The sequence below is a fragment of the Hemibagrus wyckioides genome, linkage group LG28 (genome assembly GCF_019097595.1).
Source record: "Hemibagrus wyckioides isolate EC202008001 linkage group LG28, SWU_Hwy_1.0, whole genome shotgun sequence".
Classification (NCBI taxonomy): Eukaryota; Metazoa; Chordata; class Actinopteri; order Siluriformes; family Bagridae; genus Hemibagrus; species Hemibagrus wyckioides.
Window position 1 is genome coordinate 17,768,389 of NC_080737.1, and position 18,630 is coordinate 17,787,018.

General features: G+C 40.0%; 1 protein-coding gene across 1 annotated transcript in view; it reads left to right on the plus strand.

The window, feature by feature from the left end:
* Positions 1-14,899: 14,899 nt before the first annotated feature.
* Positions 14,900-18,630, plus strand: part of rgs3a (regulator of G protein signaling 3a) — a 128,939-nt gene continuing 125,208 nt past the window's right edge. Inside the window, exon 1 of the mRNA XM_058383207.1 lies at positions 14,900-15,261. Within this exon, the coding sequence (XP_058239190.1) occupies positions 15,139-15,261 (123 nt within the window). The 5' untranslated portion in view covers positions 14,900-15,138. The remainder of the gene's footprint in view (positions 15,262-18,630) is intronic.

The window sequence follows — 18,630 nt, forward strand, 5'->3', positions numbered from 1 at the left end:
TTTGTGAAGATCTGAAGTCTTTCTTTGTGTGTTTTTTTATAGGCAGCTGGTCGGCTGTATGAGTTTCGGAGTGTGTTCGCTGATCAGATCGGAGAAGGTAAACAACTGTTCAGGAAAATATATATATTTTTAAATATTATGACCTGACATGAATCCCTATGATTTATTGTGATTAGATTTAAAATAAAGAAATATAATGCCATATATCATCAGATGAAGAGGTAAATTTTGTCTTTTTTTCTTCAAGAGGGTTTAAACTGGATAAACTTACTTTTGTGACAATATATACAGCTACAGGTACAGCTACAGATTCCGGTACAGGTACAGCTACAGGTACAGCTACAGCTACAGGTACAAGTACAGCTACAGATATGGGTACAAGTACAGGTACAGGTACAGGTACAAAAAATACAGCTACAGGTATGGGTACAAGTACAGGTACAGGTACAGGTACAGGTACAGGTACAAAAAATACAGCTACAGGTATGGGTACAAGTACAGGTACAGGTACAGGTACAAAAAATACAGCTACAGGTATGGGTACAAGTACAGGTACAGGTACAGGTACAAAAAATACAGCTACAGGTATGGGTACAAGTACAGGTACAGGTACAGGTACAAAAAATACAGCTACAGGTATGGGTACAAGTACAGGTACAGGTACAGGTACAAAAAATACAGCTACAGATATGGGTACAAGTACAGGTACAGGTACAGGTACAAAAAATACAGCTACAGGTATGGGTACAAGTACAGGTACAGGTACAGGTACAAGTACAGTTACAGGTACTGGTACAGGTGCAAGTGCAGCTGCAATACAATACAGTATAATAAAAGAAAATAAAATAGTTTTGAAAATAACTGAATATAGTATAAAGATAAATATAAAACAAATAGAATAGGACACAATTCAAATAGTTAACAAAACAGAATTTAGAAGAGAACAGAATTTAGTAGAAAAGACTGGATTAAAAGACTATGATATGATAAAATAAAAAATAGAATAGAATAGAAAATAGAATATTTTATCAATTAGAATGGAATATAATAGAATGCAATAGACTAGAATACAATAGAACAGAGTGCAACAGAATAGAATGAAAGAAAAGAGAATAAATAATAGAGTAGAATATAATAAAACAGAACTGAGCAGAATAGAACAGACCAGAATAGAACAGAATAGAATAGAATAGAATAGAATAGAATAGAATAGAATAATTTGGAAAACAACAGTTTAGACTGAAATAGTGTAGAGTGCAACAGAATAGAACAGAATAGATTGGCAAAGTATATACTATATTAGAATAGAATAGAATAGTATAAATTAGAATAGAACAGAACAGAACATATGGGGATAGAATAGACTGGAATAGTATAGAGTGCAGTAGAATAGATTGGCAAAGTATATACTATATTAGAATAGAATAGAATAGTATAAATTAGAATAGAACAGAACAGAACATATGGGGATAGAATAGACTGGAATAGTATAGAGTGCAATAGAATAGAATAGATTGGCAAAGTATATACTATATTAGAATAGAATAGAATAGAATAGAATAGAATAGAATAGAACATATGGGGATAGAATAGACTGGAATAGTATAGAGTGCAATAGAATAGAAGAGAATAGATTGGCAAAGTATATACTATATTAGAATAGAATAGAACATATGAAGATAGAATAGACTGGAATAGTATAGAGTGCAACAGAATACATTAGCAAAGTACATGCTATATTAGAATAGAATAGAATAGAATAGAATAGAATAGACTGCAATAGTATGGAGTGAACCAGAATGGAACAGAACAGAACATAATGGAATAGAATAGATTGGAATTGTATAAAACAAAATAGATTGGAACAGCATAGAATCGAATAGAATTGCATAGCTCACTTCTCTCTCCTCTCTTCCATACTAGCGTTTAATTGTCAGTGCAGCGGTTCATGCTCCGGCGGCCATGTTGTCAGCCCTCCCCCTGTCATGCTCTTGTCTCTGCGCGAAGATTAGCAGCCCGGAGTTAGCACAACGCCGCTTATTTTGGCTGCCATCTGGCTGAATGAATATTTGATTGCCTTCATTTGCTAATGAGGAGCTTAGGACGGTTATCACAGGAAGTTCTCCTCTCTTCATCCTGTCATCCGCTCCATCTCCTGCCTCTCACTTTTATCTCTCCAACTTCCTCCGTCATCACGCAATCAGTCAGCTTCTCATTTGCTCTGATAGGCCCCAGACGACCTCGTTCTGACATTCGTTTACCGCGTCTGGGCTTAATTTCACACAAAGCAAGGTGATTCAGATTCACTCAATTGAGTCGTTTGGATTTAGGAGTCATTTGGATTTGATTCGATTCGATTCGATTCACAGTTTAAAGATGCCCGTCAGCCTACAACACAGATCTCTGAACTGAGGGAGGAAACCGGAGCACCTGGACGAAACCTCTCTCTCTCTCTCTCTCTCTCCCTGCCTACCTCTATTTTCTCTCTCTCTCTCTCTCTCTCTCTCTCTCTCTCTCTCCCTTTCCCTCCCTTCCTCTATTTTCTCTCTCTCTCTCTCTCTTTCTCTCTCTCTCTCCCTTTCCCTCCCTTCCTCTATTTTCTCTCTCTCTCTCTCCCTCCCTTCCTCTATTTTCTCTCTCTCTCTCTCCCTCCCTTCCTCTATTTTCTCTCTCTCTCTCTCCCTCCCTTCCTCTATTTTCTCTCTCTCTCTCTCTCTCTCTCCCTCTATTTTCTCTCTCTCTTTTTCCCTCCCTTCCTCTATTTTCTCTCTCTCTCTCTCTCTCTCTCTCTCTCTCTTTTTCCCTCCCTTCCTCTATTTTCTCTCTCTCTCTCTCCCTCCCTTCCTCTATTTTCTCTCTCTCTCTCTCTCTCTCTCTCTCTCTCTCTCTCTCTCCCTCTATTTTCTCTCTCTCTTTTTCCCTCCCTTCCTCTATTTTCTCTCTCTCTCTCTCTCTCTCTCTCTCTCTCTCTCTCCCTCCCTTCCTCTATTCTCTCTCTCTCTCTTCCTCTATTTTCTCTCTCTCTTTCCCTCCCTTCCTCTATTTTCTCTCTCTCTCTCTCAGCCTACCTGGGGAGAAAACCGAAGCACCTGGAGAAAACCCCTGAAGCACTGGGAGAACATGAAAACCCCGCCCACACAGGGCAGAGCCAGGAATCGAACCCGCAACCCTAACATGTCAATGAGGCAAACGTGTTAACTGCGTTCATCTACAAACACTGGACGCTACATCGTTTCTTTACATGTATAGGAAGCGATGAGTTCTCTTCATTAGCTTGGTAAAAATCTTTTGTTAGCTAAGAATGGTGCTAATTTTTCAAATTATAAATATGACATTTAATTTCTCTCTCCCTTTATCGCTCTTCTTTGTGCAAAAAATCTGCAGACGCTGTGTTTTCCTCAGCCGGCTCCGCTGAAGGGGAAAAAATGTGAGGTTTTGGGCTTTTAGAGCTGCTTATCATACTAGTGAGAGTGATCACATCTATTCACCAATGAGCGGCTTAGACTGGGCTTAAGGAAAGATGGATGAGAGAGAGAGAGAAAGAGAGAGAGAGAGAGAGAGATGGAGAGATGGAGAGAGAGAGAGCAAAGTGCCAGAGATTTTTTTTTGTCAAGCTAAAAATACTATCTATCCTAGCACTAGCTAGCGTTTTGACATGGTCAGGGATTAGGATACATTCTAGTCTTTATGCGTGTGTGTGTGTGTGTTTTAAGTATAATCTGCTTCTGTTGACATGTGCATGTCTTTTATGCAAGCAAGAAGTTATATGACAAACCATGTAGCTCTGTACATACAGAGTGTCAGATCTTAGCCTTAAGTTTTCTTTTCATCCTGTTTCTAAGAAGCCTTGATAAAGAATCGATCGGATTAGCTAACGTCAGGATAACGTCCTGAACGTGTTAGCATTACGGAATGTTCTGCATACTAGATCTTGTTAGCTTCCTGATTGTTAACTCACATGAGCCACAACAGAAATTATGACAAGATCGCTAGCTAAATATTTCACATTTAGTCCTCTGAACCGAGTAGCTAGCCACTTGCTTGGGAAAACGATACCGTCATTCAGGTGTTAGCCTTAATTATCTTGCGATGAGATAATCTCACCTCTCACTGCTGTTCTGCTTTTACGCTTTGTTCTTTTCTGGATTCCAGACTAGCTTCATGTAGAAAAGCAATTCAAAATAGACTTCCTACATGCTAGCGCTAATCAGTTTTCCATGCTATTAGCCCATGCTGTAGCTGATCTGTGTTTATCTAGCTCCAGCACAAATCATTAAAACTAATTATTTACTAATTGCGAATTTAAACCTGCGCATCAGTAAAGTTTATGAATTCACTTCAGATTCTGTCCTTATCCCTATCATTAGATTAAGTAACAGATCTCTCCTCATGTCTATGCTAGTGACTGCCCCCTAGTGGTCAGGGATAAGACTACAACCCGGACTGCTAACTTTTGTCTGGTCAACACTAGAATTGTTATAAAATGGAGTTAAAATCCACATAAATGTTGAGTTACTAATTAGTTGATCATTACTTACTAAATAATTTAATATTCAAATTAAACACAAGAAAGAACTTTCAGCTATTGATAAATAGAAACAAAGATTCCTGTTTAATGTAAATACTTTATGTATGATTTCTACACACACACACACACACACACACACTTTAAGCCTTAAGCTGTTCTCTCTCTGTCTCTCTCTTTCTGATTCTCTCCCTCTCTCTCTCTCTCTCTCTCTCTCTCTCTGTCTCTCTCTCTCTCTCTCTCTCTCTCTCTCTGTGTCTCTCTCCTCCTCTCTCTGTCTTTCTCTATTTGATTCCCTCTCTCTCCCTCTCTCTGTGTGTCTCTCTCTCTCCCTCTGTCTCTCTCTCTCTTTCTCTCTCTCTCTGTCTTTCTCTCTATTTGATTCCCTCTCTCTCCCTCTCTCTGTGTGTGTGTCCCTCTCTCTCTCTCTCTCTCTCTCTCGTCTCTGACAGATCTCTGGCTGGTACTACTTACTCGGGGAAGACCTTGGGCGAACTAAACACCTGCGTGTAGATCCTCCGGGCTGCACACATCCCGCTGGTGAGTGTGTGTGTGTGAGTGTGTGTGTGAGTGTGTGTGTGAGTGTGTGTGTGTGTGTGTTTGTGAGTGAATACTTTAGTCTGAGCCTTAGGTTAGCTGAAGGAGAGACATGCAGGTCAGTCCATGGGAGGTGAAGGATTAAAAGGAGCGTTACAGATTGAGAGATAAGAAAGGGTGGGAGAAAGAGAGAGAGAGAGAGAGAGAAGTAGAGTGAGGGAGTAAGAGAGAGAGAGAAAGAAAGAGAGCGAGAGGGCTGGACCTACCACACACACACACACACACACACACACACATACACACACACACACATAAGCACACCACAGTCCGGCACACACACACACACTCTCCAAATAGCTTCTGCTCCCTGGCTTGAAGGTATCGGAAATATTTTGGCTTTCACAAACTGAACTGAGGACGCTCACATACACACACACACACACACACACACACACACACGCACTGTGACCATCTGAGGGTGCTGAGTGTGTGTGTGTGAAGCGTCAGACAGACCAAGCTTAGGTGAGTGTTTTTTCTGTCTCTTTGTGTGATATTGTATCTAACAGTTGTTAAGTTTTTATCGCTCTCAGGATTTCATCATTTGCTTCAACTGATTTGAAATCCGTTCGCGTGTTATTGTCTCTCGCTCTCTTCTTCCTCTCTCCCTTGTCTCCCTCGTTCACTCTGCGTATAGTTGGGAATTCGCAGCTCTTACAGCTCCACAACCGCTCTAACAATCTCCTATATCCCTAGTAAATTAGTAGCAGTCATACGGACCTAAGAGGAAGCTGAGGAGTAAAACACTGTGTGTCATGCAGTTAAGGGAAATGAATCAACACTCAGGCGTTGGGATGCGAGTGGAGTCACTGCAATCACACTGACGCTGATTATTTTCCCTTAAAAACACGTCCTGAACTGTTTTATTCCTCTCACAACACAGATATTTGACGATTCCATTGTTCTATTTAGTAAAAAATGACGTTTTACTTTTTATCCATTTCTAGTTGCCTGTAATGTGGTAGAGCATCCATGAGACGTGTTAGTTCCTGTTGTCACTCACGTTACAGCAGTTACGGTCTGTCTGTCGGTCTCTCTCTGTTTATCTCTCTCTCAGTCCGTCTGTCTGTCTGTCTTTCTCTCTCTTTCAGTCTGTCTGTCTGTGTCTCTCTCTCGCTCTTTTTCAGTCTGTCTGTCTGTCTCTCGCTGTCTTTCTCTCCCTCTCTCTCTCTCTCTCTCTCTCAGTCTGTCTGTCTATCTCTCTCTCTCTCTCTCTCTCTCTCTCTCTGTCTGCCTCTCTCTCTCTCACCTTGTTTGTCTGTCTGTCTCTGTCTGTCTGTCTGCCTCCCATTTCTCGGCCTTTCTCTCTGTCACTCAGTCTGTCTATATTTCTGTCTGTCTGTCTATCTGTCTGCATCTCTCTCACTCTTTCTCTCTCTCTCTCTCTCTCTCTCTCTGTCTATTTGCCTATCTATCTCTCTCCCACTCATTCTCTGTGTGTCTGTCTCCTTTTCTGTGTCTGTCTGTCTGTCTGTCTGTCTGTCTGTCTGTCTCTCTCTCTCACTCCCTCAACACAAACTAGGCCATGCCATGTTTATTTAACATGTTTATTGTGTGTCTGTGAGACTGACTGTACTGACTGTATATTTTTTTGTTTACTCCACACCTCACCAACAAACAAAGAGTTTATTACTGTCTAGGAATATTCTAACTATATTCCTAGATATATTCTAATATATCAATCAATTTTAAATCAATAAAACAGAACATGATTATTTTATCAGCAGGAATTGATGATAGAACACTAGACATCACGAGAGAGAGAGGATGGAGAGAGAGGGGGGGAGAGGAGCAGACGGAGAGAGAGACAGACAGACAGACAGACACAGAAAGAGAGAGAAAGTGGGAGAGAGAGAGACAGACAGACAGACAGACAGACAGGATGAGAAGTAGAGAGAGAGAGAGAAAGAGAGAGAGGAGAGAGAGAGAGGAGAGAGAGAGAGTTTATTTGAGCTAAAGATGGCTGTAGGAGCAGGTCATCATTGTCATCATTGGGCACTAGGGGGTGCTATACCTTTAATTCGACAGAGAGATATAGGACATAAGACTGTCTTTCCTCTTCTCACGTGACTCTTTCGAAGTCTCTTCATTTCGATCGGACGCTCCTTGAAGTAGCTAAACCTTACCTTCTCACTGTTTAGTGTGTTGTATCTTTGTGGGCGTGGCCTATCCCACATTTAATTTAAATTCTGATAAGAAAAATTACTAGCTTGGGTATACATATCTTCTTAAACGAGCTAAATGTAATTTGTACTTTGAACTAGCTTCGCGTTCAGACTAGCTAACTACTAGCTACGTATACACACCAGAGACAGCGACGAAGCTTTTATCTTTCTCCAATAAGCCTTTATACACAATTAATAACAGATCGTATCGACGGATGAAACCATGGTTACGATTTTGACCTGAAGATACTTTGGATCCAAGCAAGCTAATGGTTTGGATTTAGGTCAATATGATGGTGGTGGTAGCACCAAGGGAACATCAATTGTACTTTTAGTATATATTTACTATGCAAAAATATTGGCACCCCATCCAGAAATGCATCAGATTTGTCTTAAAAACAAACGTTTACTTGTCAGTATTCGTATTTCACTAAATATATTTAAAATACTTCGTCTTTTGGACCTGAATGAGATTCGCTTCTCTCTTGTTCAGTGAGTCATGTATTTGAGTCAGTGAAACTTTTGGACCTGTTTGAGATTCGCGTCTTTCTAGTTCAGTGAGTCATGTGTTTGAGTCTCTGAAACTTTTGGACCTGAATGAGAGTCGCTTCTCTCTTGTTCAGTGAGTCATGTGTATGAGTCAGTGAATCATTTGGACCTGAATAAGATTCGCTTCTCTCTTGTTCAATGTGTCATGTGTTTGAGTTTCTGAATCTTTTGGACTTGAATAAGATTCAGTTCTCTCTAGTTCAGTGAGTCAAGTGCTTGAGACTTTGAATCTTTTGGACCTGAATTCATTCAGTCTTGTTTAGTGAGACAGTGTTTGAGTCAGTGAATCATTTTGGACTTGAATTAGAGTCACTTCTCTCTTGTTCAGCAAATCACTGTTCAAGTCAGTGAATCTTTTGGATTTGAATTCATTCAGTGAGTCAGTGTTTGAGTCTCTGAATCATTTGGACCTGAATGAGATTCACTTCTCTCTTGTTCAGGGAGTCATGTGTTTGAGTCGGTGAATCATTTTGGACCTGAATTAGAGTCACTTCTCTCTTGTTCAGCGAATCAGTGTTTCAGTAAGTGAATCTTTTGGACCTAAACGGGATTCATGTCGTCTTTTATAGTACGTTTTTATTTTTAGAGTACATATAAATGAAGTGAATTAAAAACTAGAACAAAAATACTCACTGGAATAATAAACGTTATAAGTATTGTTTGTAATTGTGATTAAAATATCAGCGAGAATCAAAGGGGAAGATGTATGAGACAGTGGTGAGACCGGCCATGCTGTATGGTTTAGAGACAGTGTCACTGAGGAAGAGACAGGAGTCAGAGCTGGAGGTAGCAGAGCTGAAGATGTTGAGGTTCTCTTTGGGAGTGAGACGATTGGACAGGATTAGGAATGAGTACATCAGAGGGACGGCTCATGTTGGACAAGGGGGGGACAAAGTTAGGGAGGACAGATTAAGATGGTTTGGACATGTCCAGAGGAGGGAGAGTGAGTATACTGGTAGGAGAATGTTGGACATGGAGCTGCCAGAGGAAGGCCAAAGAGGAGGTATATGGATGGAATAAATGAGGATATGGGTGCAAGTGTTGAGGATGCAGAAGATAGGTGAAGAGAGATGATTTGCTGTGGAGACCCCTGAAGGGAAAAGCCAAAAGAAGAAGATAAGTATTGTTCGTAATCCAGACGAAGCTCATGACTTTTAAGGGGGTTAAATACTTTTGCACCGATACGAAGGTTCTCTGGTTCATGTGATCCAGCTTTAAATCATGTTTCAAGGTGTGTTCATGTCTTTAGGTCAGAGATAGATATTAAAGGTATGAAAGATGTCATTTTCCTATTGTATTAGCATCCTAGTCAAACAGTGATAGAGAAATGATTTCATAAATCATTTACGATTGCGGTGCTAATGCGACGGTGACGTTGGAATTAAATCGCTGCAGCAGAGCAAAAGTGCTAATCCTCCAGCAGCTTTATGCGAGCTAAAAGAAGCCTGTAACCTACTGGTGATTTTGGTCAGTGTGTTACAGGCCACTGGATAATCCGTCTGACACGGCACACACAGTCATGCACTGCAGTCACCGTCACTCACTGTGTGTGTGTGTGTGTGTGCCTTCTCTGTGTTCAGCTATTCATTGTCAGTAAATCCTATTAGAAGTGAGCGAGATTCCTTCCTCTACCATTTAATGATTCGTAATGATCGTCTCTCAGTCATGACTCACCGATTCACAGCGAATCAATGTCACCGAATTGTTTGGATCTCAATGAGATTTCCTCCTCTTTTGTGTCTTGTTTAGTGAATCAGGATTTGAGCCAATGAATCTTTTGCACCCGAGGGAGATTAGTGTCCCTCTTGTTCTTAGAATCCCTATTTGAGTCTTTTGGACTTGAGGAAGATTTGCTTCTCTTTTGTTTAGTCTTGACTCACTCAACAAGCGAGAAGCGAATCTTCTTCAAGTTCGAAAGAGTCGGTGAATTTGAGTGATTGAGTCAGTGAATCTTTTGGTGAATCTGAATTGCTTTCGTCTTTTTTTTAGTGAGTCAGTGTTTGAGTCAGTAAATCTTTTGGATCTGAATGAGATTTGTGTCTTTCTAGTTCAGTGAATAATGTGTTTGAGTCAGTGAATCTTTTGGTACTGAATTGCTTTCCTCTTTTTTAGTGAGCCAGTGTTTGAGTCATTGAATCATTTTGGACTTCTCTCTTTTCAGTGAGTCGGTGCATCAGTGAGTGAATCCTTTTGGACCTCAATTAGAGTCACTAATGTCTTGTTCAGTGAATCATTGTTTAAGTCAGTGAATCCTTTGAACCCAAGGGAGATTAGTGTCCCTATTGTTCTTAGAATCTGTATTTGAGTCGGTAAATCTTTTGGACTTGAGGAAGATTTGCTTCTATTTTGGTTAGTTATTTTGGACCTAAATTAGAGTCACTTTTCTCTAGTTCAGTGAGTCAGGTGTTTCTTTTGGATCTGAATTCCTTCAGTCTTGTTTGGTGAGTCAGTGTTTGAGTCAGTTATTCCTTATGGACCTGAAATAGAGTCACTTCTCTCTTGTTCAGCAAATCAGTGTTTAAGTCAGTGAATCCTTTTTTTACCTGAATGAGAATCACTTCTCGCTTGTTCAGTGAGTCAGTGAATCTTTTGGATCTGAATTCCTTCAATCTTGTTTAGTGAGTCAGTGTTTAAGCCACTGAATCAGTTGGACCTGAACGAGATTCGTTTCTTTCAAGTTCAGTGAGTCAAGTGTGAGTCTCTGAATCTTTTGGATCTGAATTCCTTCCATCTTGATTAGTCAGTGTTTGAGTCAGTGAATCATTTTGGACCTGAATGTGATTCACTCCTCTCTTTTCATTGAGTCAGTGCATCAGTCAGTGAATCATTTTGGACCCGAATTGCAATGAATCAGTATTTAAGTCAGTGAATCTTTTGAACCTGAATAAGATTCACTTCCCTCTTGTTCAGTGAGTCAGAATCTGTGAATCCTTTTCAGTCATGACTGATACACTCATTCAGTGAATCATTTAGTGAATTAGTCGAATCAGGGTCTCGGCTCAAAATAACTTGGTTCTTCTTACAGTTAAAGCTATATATATTTATATATACTTACAATGTTCACTGTTAGATTCCAAATGAAACAAGGCACTGTTTTCTTGCATGCACAATTTCACACACACACACACACACACACACACTCTGTAAATGTAGACGTCTTTTCTTCCCCTGGAGCGTGCATTTCCAGTCATTCGGCTGTTTGCATAATTTGCGAGTGCATAGCGCTGTGTGTTTAAGAGGCTGCTTAGCATACTTACTACGTCGCGGAGAGAGATAAGTGCGTCGCCGTACTCTGCAGCAGAGATTTAATCACAACTTTATACGCGGATGGATCAATCTTAATGTGCATAGACTCTATTATGCTATTATGCAGTGCCCATCTCTCTCTCTCTGTATCTGGTGTGTGTGTGTGTGTGTGTGTGTGTGATCCATTTAGCCTTGAGTGAAAAGCTTTCATATCCTGACTCAGTTGTTGTTCAAATATGCGTGTTGATTGTGTGTGAAAATGTCAAATGGTGGCTCATCTCAGGTCCAGAAGATCTCCAGTGTTGCATAAGATAAGTCCTGAAGTGTGCATAATGTCAGCGACTCAGGCCAGAATACTCCCAGAATGCACTACTGCGGCCCTAAAGGGTAGTTGTGCTTTCCAGGGGGGCGGGTTCGGGTGGGAGGAGACGCTGTCTGAAATGCAGACGTGACCTTTTCCTTTCTTGTAACTTCTACGGTCCTTGTACGAGCTGCCTTGTGTGTGTGTGTGTGTGTGTGTGTGATGATTAGTGCCATCACATGTCTAAGTATGTCCTTTCTGACTGCATATGTAACCCATAATCTCGTTTTTATTCCACATCTGGAGGTCGGGAAATGTAATTTTGTTCACGTAGGTGCACTAAATAAACACGATCGTTCTGTTCTGCGCTTTAAATAAGCCCCTATTTTCATCTTATTAGTCGCAGTCTGATGGCTTAAAGCAGTAAATTATCTCAGCGTGTTTCTTATTTTCGCAACACTGGAAACTTTTTTTTTTTCTTCTCCCCGGCATCTTAATCACGTTTCACTCACACGTACAGGATTACAGTCAGGAACCTTCTGCAGATTTTGCTTTAGAAACGGCTTTAAAATGCAGCGACAAGGCCAGCGCTGCTAGCGTGTGTGTGTGTGTGTGTGTGTGTGTGTGAGTGTGTGTGAAACATATGCAGTGTTTGTATTTTTCTGATACTGAGCTTGTGTTGAATTTTGCCTGCTGGAATCAGTTCAAGACCCCCCCTTCAGTCTCCATTTTTTCTTCTTCTTCTTCTTCTTCTTCTTCTTCTTTTTCCTTTTTTATTTTTTTTATCCAGAACCGTAATCATGACCCCCCCCCCATTTGGGTCAGGTCCTCATCTCAGAAGCACGCTTCATACACCTCAATCCTGAATGTGTGCGACATCAAGAACTCATTTTTAACCTCAGTGTTTGTTCTCTTTCCATTTTCCCCCATAGAATTCCTAAAATTCTGCTTTTATTTTTTTTTTATTTCTGAATCGAACGTGAACTTTAACACGACTTATGATGAAAGGAGGACACGTAAGAGTATAAAACTCTCCTTAATAATAATAATAATAATTAAATAATATGATTACTAATTATTACTAGTTATTAATTAATCTTTAATTATCTTTAATATGAGCATTAATTAATAATTATTGATCATGTTAAAGATAGTATGAAATTATTATGACTATTTAAAATTTTTATTATTATTTTTTTTATTATTTATTTATTGCTCAGAATTCCTTATTAAAAATGGTCAAAGTTTTTCCATTTAAATGATCATTCCGAGGTGTTTATTATGTTTGTATATTTTACACTACATCTAGTTTTTATTGAACAAACTGATGCAAAACGAACAATATTTTTTTCAGGTAAATATTTAAGAAATAGTAAAAAAAAAAGAAGTGCACATGATCTTTTTTAATATATTCATCTCAAATCCCCCCCCCCGCCAAGTTATCTATAAAAATGTATAAATTCATAAGAATATATTTGTAAAAAAGACTCCAGACCTTCCATAACTTACAGAGATCTGGATCTCATCATTTTTAATAGATAGTCACGGCCGTGATTTTACAGGAAGTGACTGCTTTAAAAAAGTGACATGTTTTAAATATTAAAACTAAATTAAAATTCATTAAAGAAAAGCAATTAACATTCAATTAAAATCCATAAAAAATATTAAATTTCCTAAAACTCAGATGTGTAAATCTGAGTGTTTTACTATTATTATTATTATTATTATTATTATTATTATTATTATTTACATATAATACATTTTTGTTATCGTAATTTTTTAAAAATATTTTTTTTTATAATTTTTATCTCAACATCTTATTCAGTGAATTCATTTTCAGTTCATTTATTTATTTCTTATTAAATTCTTTTACATATGAAGTTATTTATTACCACGTGTTAATCTAGGACGTGAGTATTTAATTTTTCTGTGAGATAATCACAGGGTGTCATCTGCTTTCCATGTCTTTAACGTGCTGATCATGTGTGATGAATCTACAGATTACTCACGTGATCACGTGTATGATAATCATATGTGATTTCTCGTAAACGTGGCAAAAAAACATCGTAAAAAACACGTGAAGCTCTCTTCCTTTCACGTGTGTAGAGCTGTCATAGAACGTTATTACAGTACATATGTGTCTCAGTGGGAGGAGTTTCGTATGAGAATCTCACGCTTGTGATTTCACCAATTCAAGCAAAATATAAAAAAAAATTCCACAAATTAAATCGCAAATTTATAATAATAATAATAATAATAATAATAATAATAATAATAAATAAATAAATAAATAAATAAATAAATAAATAAATTAATTAAAAAAAAGAGAAGCAGAATTGAGTGTTTCAACAATCACCAAAAAAACCCCTTCTATGCATTTCTGAAAAGGACTAAATGTAAATAAAAAAAACAAAACAAGACTAAACCCTCCACAAACCGGACCGCAAATTCGCAAAATCGAGCGTTTTTTTTCTACAAAAATCACAAATAAATAAATAAATAAATAAATAAATAAATAATGCATTCCTGATTGATTAAGAACAGAAACAACTTCAGATGATAAACTGGCTTTGTTTTGTTTTTGTTCCTTGTCTCCTTTCTGTTCTTCCTCCGAGGCTCTCCATCACGGCTTTGTTTGTTTTGCTGTGAAAAGCAGAACAACAGAGTCACAGTGTGAAGTGAGTGGAAGTGACCGCTGAGAGCGACTCTGTCCACTCCTCCTGCTCTCTTCAATGCTTTATGGCCTGTTCGCATGCGCTTAGAGGACCAGCTCCAACTTTTCTCAACTCTTTCTTTCCTCCTCCTTCTCTCTCTCTCTCTCTCTCTCTTTTCTAAGGGGTGTTCCTTGGCAGGAGTTAGCATGGCTCGTAATGCTCTGTTGCCAGTTGCTCTGTGTCTCGCGGTTAAATCGAGGTGATTTATGCCTGGCTCTACAATGGCGGCCACACAGGTCACCTCCTGAGGCTGCGGGGAGTCTCTTTATTTCCCCTCCACTTTTGATTAAAGTGGAATTTTCAAGTTCCCATCGGTTGTCCCAGCTACATCATCGACACCGCGTTACAGCGCTAATAGAGACAGAACCTCGTCACGCCAGATCGCCGAAACGGGACTGGCGTCCATCTTTCGGGGGAGTTAATGAAATGAGAAATTGCTCAGGGGCGTGATCTTCTGCTAGGATGATGATTAGGAAACAAATTCATAAATCATGAAATGAATCAAGAAAGTCTTTGAGAGTTTCAGGATCAAACGAGCCACAAAGGAAAAAGAGAGAGTGCTGGAGATAGCGAGGGAAAGAAAGTGTCTGAGAGAGAGAGAGAGAGAGAGAGAGAGATAATGAGTGTGAGAGCTAGAGAGGGAGTGTGTGAGTGAGAGTGAGAGAGAGAGAGAGAGGTAGGGAGTGTGAGGGAGTCTCGCTGCATTGTGTCCCAGGCTGAATGCGGCCCTTTATGAGGAACGCTTAAAAGGACATTGCGGCCGGGCCGAGCCGCTGTCTCCACAGCAACAGCCCAGGAGCGCGCAAAACTCGGAGATAATGGACTGAGAGAGAAAAGAGGAGTGGAGTTCCTTCTCTCCGCGCTGCTTCCTGCACGGAATTCCCTCTGTCTACGCTCAGACAGAAAGACTCAGAGACTCGAAGCTACTAAGAGCTTAGTGGACAAAACTTGTGTTTTTCTACTTTGCATGTGTGTCTCAGTGGAGAAGAGGAAGAAGAAGAAGAAGACGGAGAAGAAGAAGAAGAAGAAAGCACAGATGCAGAGATGTTCTCCAAGGGTACAGTCTCAGCCCGTGACTCTTTTGTCTTTATCCCCTCAGAGGCTGCTCAAGCGAACCATGCCGCTGCTCCCGACACCACCAACCCGGAGATAATGCAATGCCTAACGGTAAGCTGACACTTTTTAAAAAAAATTATTTTAATTATTTTGTTTTTATTTGTGTTTCTGTCTTGATGTGGCCTTGGTTTCTTTCTGTCTATCTCACAAATCTTTTATATAATGCACCTGAGCACACATATCATTCCCGTATCCGCGGTTTTTATTTTTTTTGGTGTCTGCACTAGCAAGTTTTTATTTTTATTTTATTTTTTTTAAAAAGCGCATTTCATTTTCACACTTCTTTAGGTGCGAAAGTGTGAAAATCCGCTACACACACCTCGCCTGACGGGAGCGTAGCGTGAAAGCGTATCACTTCACAATGAAACAATACAATACCTACACTAAGAGCTTAGCTAGGTCTACTATCTATCATGAGAAGAAAACAAATGAGAAAAAATGACCGGTAAGTTGAGGTCTGATTTCACACTGGTCAGCACTCGGGGCTCGGTTGGGGGGCGGGGCTGATCATAATCACAGGTTTGCTTTCACATTTCCCTTCTGCACAACTGGGTTTGCAAAATGATTTCAACTGCTTCTTATTTTATTAAAGACCATCACTTTTTATTAATGCATGACATGTCACTCTGCATGAACGTCTTCATCACAAAGATTTTTCAGCAACACAAGACATGCTTTTCTTTCTTTCTTTTTTTCTTTATGCGATGATCTGACAGAACACCAGAGCTCCAGTTTTCTCCAGAAAATCTGGTTTCATGTCTCAATAACCACAGAAACCCTTTCCTAACCATCACCAAACTCCAAACAGGAAGTGATATGACAAGAACCAATCACATTACTCAACCATTTCAAGTACAGAGGAACCTCAGCATACAAATGCCCTCCTTTATGAATTTTCGCCTTAAGAATTGAAATTTGCAACGGCATACGAACGTACCGAACCGAACGCCGGCTAAGTTGCGTGTACGTCCGGGAGCCGTTCAAAACGTGTTAGCGTCAGTGGAAAGCTGAGCGAAGCGAATTTACGAATTTTCTGATTTTTTTTTCAGTCAGCGAAAGCTGTTTGGAAAGAATCAACCCACGATACCATGTGTTCAAAAGCTAGGTGATTTTTCGGGCATTTTGTTGACAGATCGGTGGCGTGGGTGATGTGTTCTATTTTTAGCCCAAGCTTGGTGGCACGACTTCCTGTGAGGACCCTTGACATGGAATGCTTGGCCCTGGGTCAGTTCTTTGTAAGCAGCTGTACAGTTTCCATACGCTTCGTATTGGGAATATTGCTCATATTTATGGGCGGCTGGAACAGATTATCTGCATTTACATTATTTCTTATGGGAAAATTCGCCTCGCAGTACAAATTTAACCGCCTTTAGAACTCGCCTCCAGAACAAATTCAATTCGAACGCCGAGGTTCCACTGTAGAACGAAATTGCACCCCTCCCCCGACTACTAGCGTGCTAATACTCTAGCAAAAGTGGTTACTTGTGCAAGTGCCTTCTATTCAGAGTGTATGTGTAATATTGATCACCTGAGTCCACTTCCTGTTACGTAACGCTACCTGTACGAGTACGAGGAGTTAGCGGTGATGACATCATTTCCCTAGAAACAGTAAAAGAATAATAATATGTTAGGTATCATGGTTAAATATATCAGTTTGGACCAAATACTGGAGGTTTATTGCAGAGATATGGAGCGGTGTTATGTAAGCAGCCTGATGAAGCGAACGTCGCTGGTTAAAAGTGACGCTTGGACTCGCTTTGTCTCAGTTCAGGCCTTTCCCAGGATTACAGCTGATTTCATTTAGCAATTAACGAACTCCAATTTGTGTATGAATGGGCTTTTTCACTCGCTCGCTCCAACGCCACAGCATGCTAACATGAACTTTTGTGGAGTTCATTTGCAAGGAGTGTGTGTGAGGGAGAAAAACAGAATGAGCCTCGGAAGCTTACTTTGTTGTCAAAGTTTCACGCGGTCTTTTTAATCTCTTCGTCCTTCATTCTGCCCTCGGACGAGCGGTCCAGACTGATGAGGGAAGTTCAGATCATGAGTCAGGAGCTGAGGGTCTCCCTCGACTCGCTCTCCCTCTCCTCCGTTCCACTTCACTTCCTACTTAAAGCTCTTAGCTCCACTCAGTGCTGGAGTGAGTGATTGTGGCAAAGAAACCCCACTGGTTTTGTTTCCATTCAACCACCACACACTAACTCGACGTGGAACGTTCTGGATGAGATCGGCTCTGCTAGACCAGCGGGGCTGGATGGCTGCCTCAGCTTCGGAGCATGGCTTGTGCACGTTTTGAAATATTAATGCTGCATCATTTATGATAGCGCAGTGTCAGCATAAACGGGGGGAAGTACAAAACTAAACAGTTCACATCAGATCAGAAGACGGTTATTGAGTGTTAATGTGGTTAGAGTTTGAATTTTCACCTTCAAACCTAAAGAAAGGTCAGTTTCGTCTATCATGTCTCCTGGATTTTCCACTTTACTTTTGGCAGTATTTTTCAATACGAGATGCAGATCATAGTAACAATCATGATTACAGCAGAAGGTTTTAATTGAGGAAGAGCTCGTTAGATCATTAGGCTGATGCTGATGCATGTGTTGCTTATGCTCACAGAGATTATAAAGCATCGTTTCAAGTCTTGAAATGAGATAAGGGATCATATGTCATGTCTTACAGCGTGGTGGTCAAGCTGATGGGGTTTCTGCTTCAATCTTGTACTTCTGTTATATTTTAACAGTTTTATATAGTTTAGAATTATAGTTTTCTCAGTTCTATATTTTTTTGGCTGCTATCACTGGGACCTCAGTACTTCATTCCCTTTAATGTACCACATGACCAGTTAGAGCCGGTCTGACCAGCGAGTACCAGTCTGACCAGTTAGAACAAGCATGACCAGCTAGAACCACCCTAAACAGCTAAAATTTGCTTGACCAATTAAAACGAGCCTATAATAAAAAATGATTTCTGAAGCAATTGGTAAAAATCTGCATAACCAGTTAGAACCAGCATGACCAGTTAGAACCAGTCTGACCAGTGAGATCAAGTCTGCCTGTATAGAACCAGTTTGATCAGTTAGAATCAGCATGACCATTTAGAACCAGCATGACCAGTTAGAACCAGTCTGACCAGCTAAAACTAGACTAGTTATAACTATTCTGTTAAAAACGTTTTGTGAAGCAATCGGTTAGAACCAGCATGACCACTTAGAAGCAATCTGCCTGGATAGAACCAGTTTGATCAGTTAGAACCATTCTGACCAGCTAAAACTTGTTTGACTAGTTTTGACCAGTCTGTAAAAAAGCTTTCTGAAGCATTTGGTTAAAGCCAGCACGACTAGTTAGAACCAGTCTGATCAGCTAGAATCAGCATGACCAGTTATAACTAGTCAGTTCTTCTCATTGTTCTTCTTATCGTTCT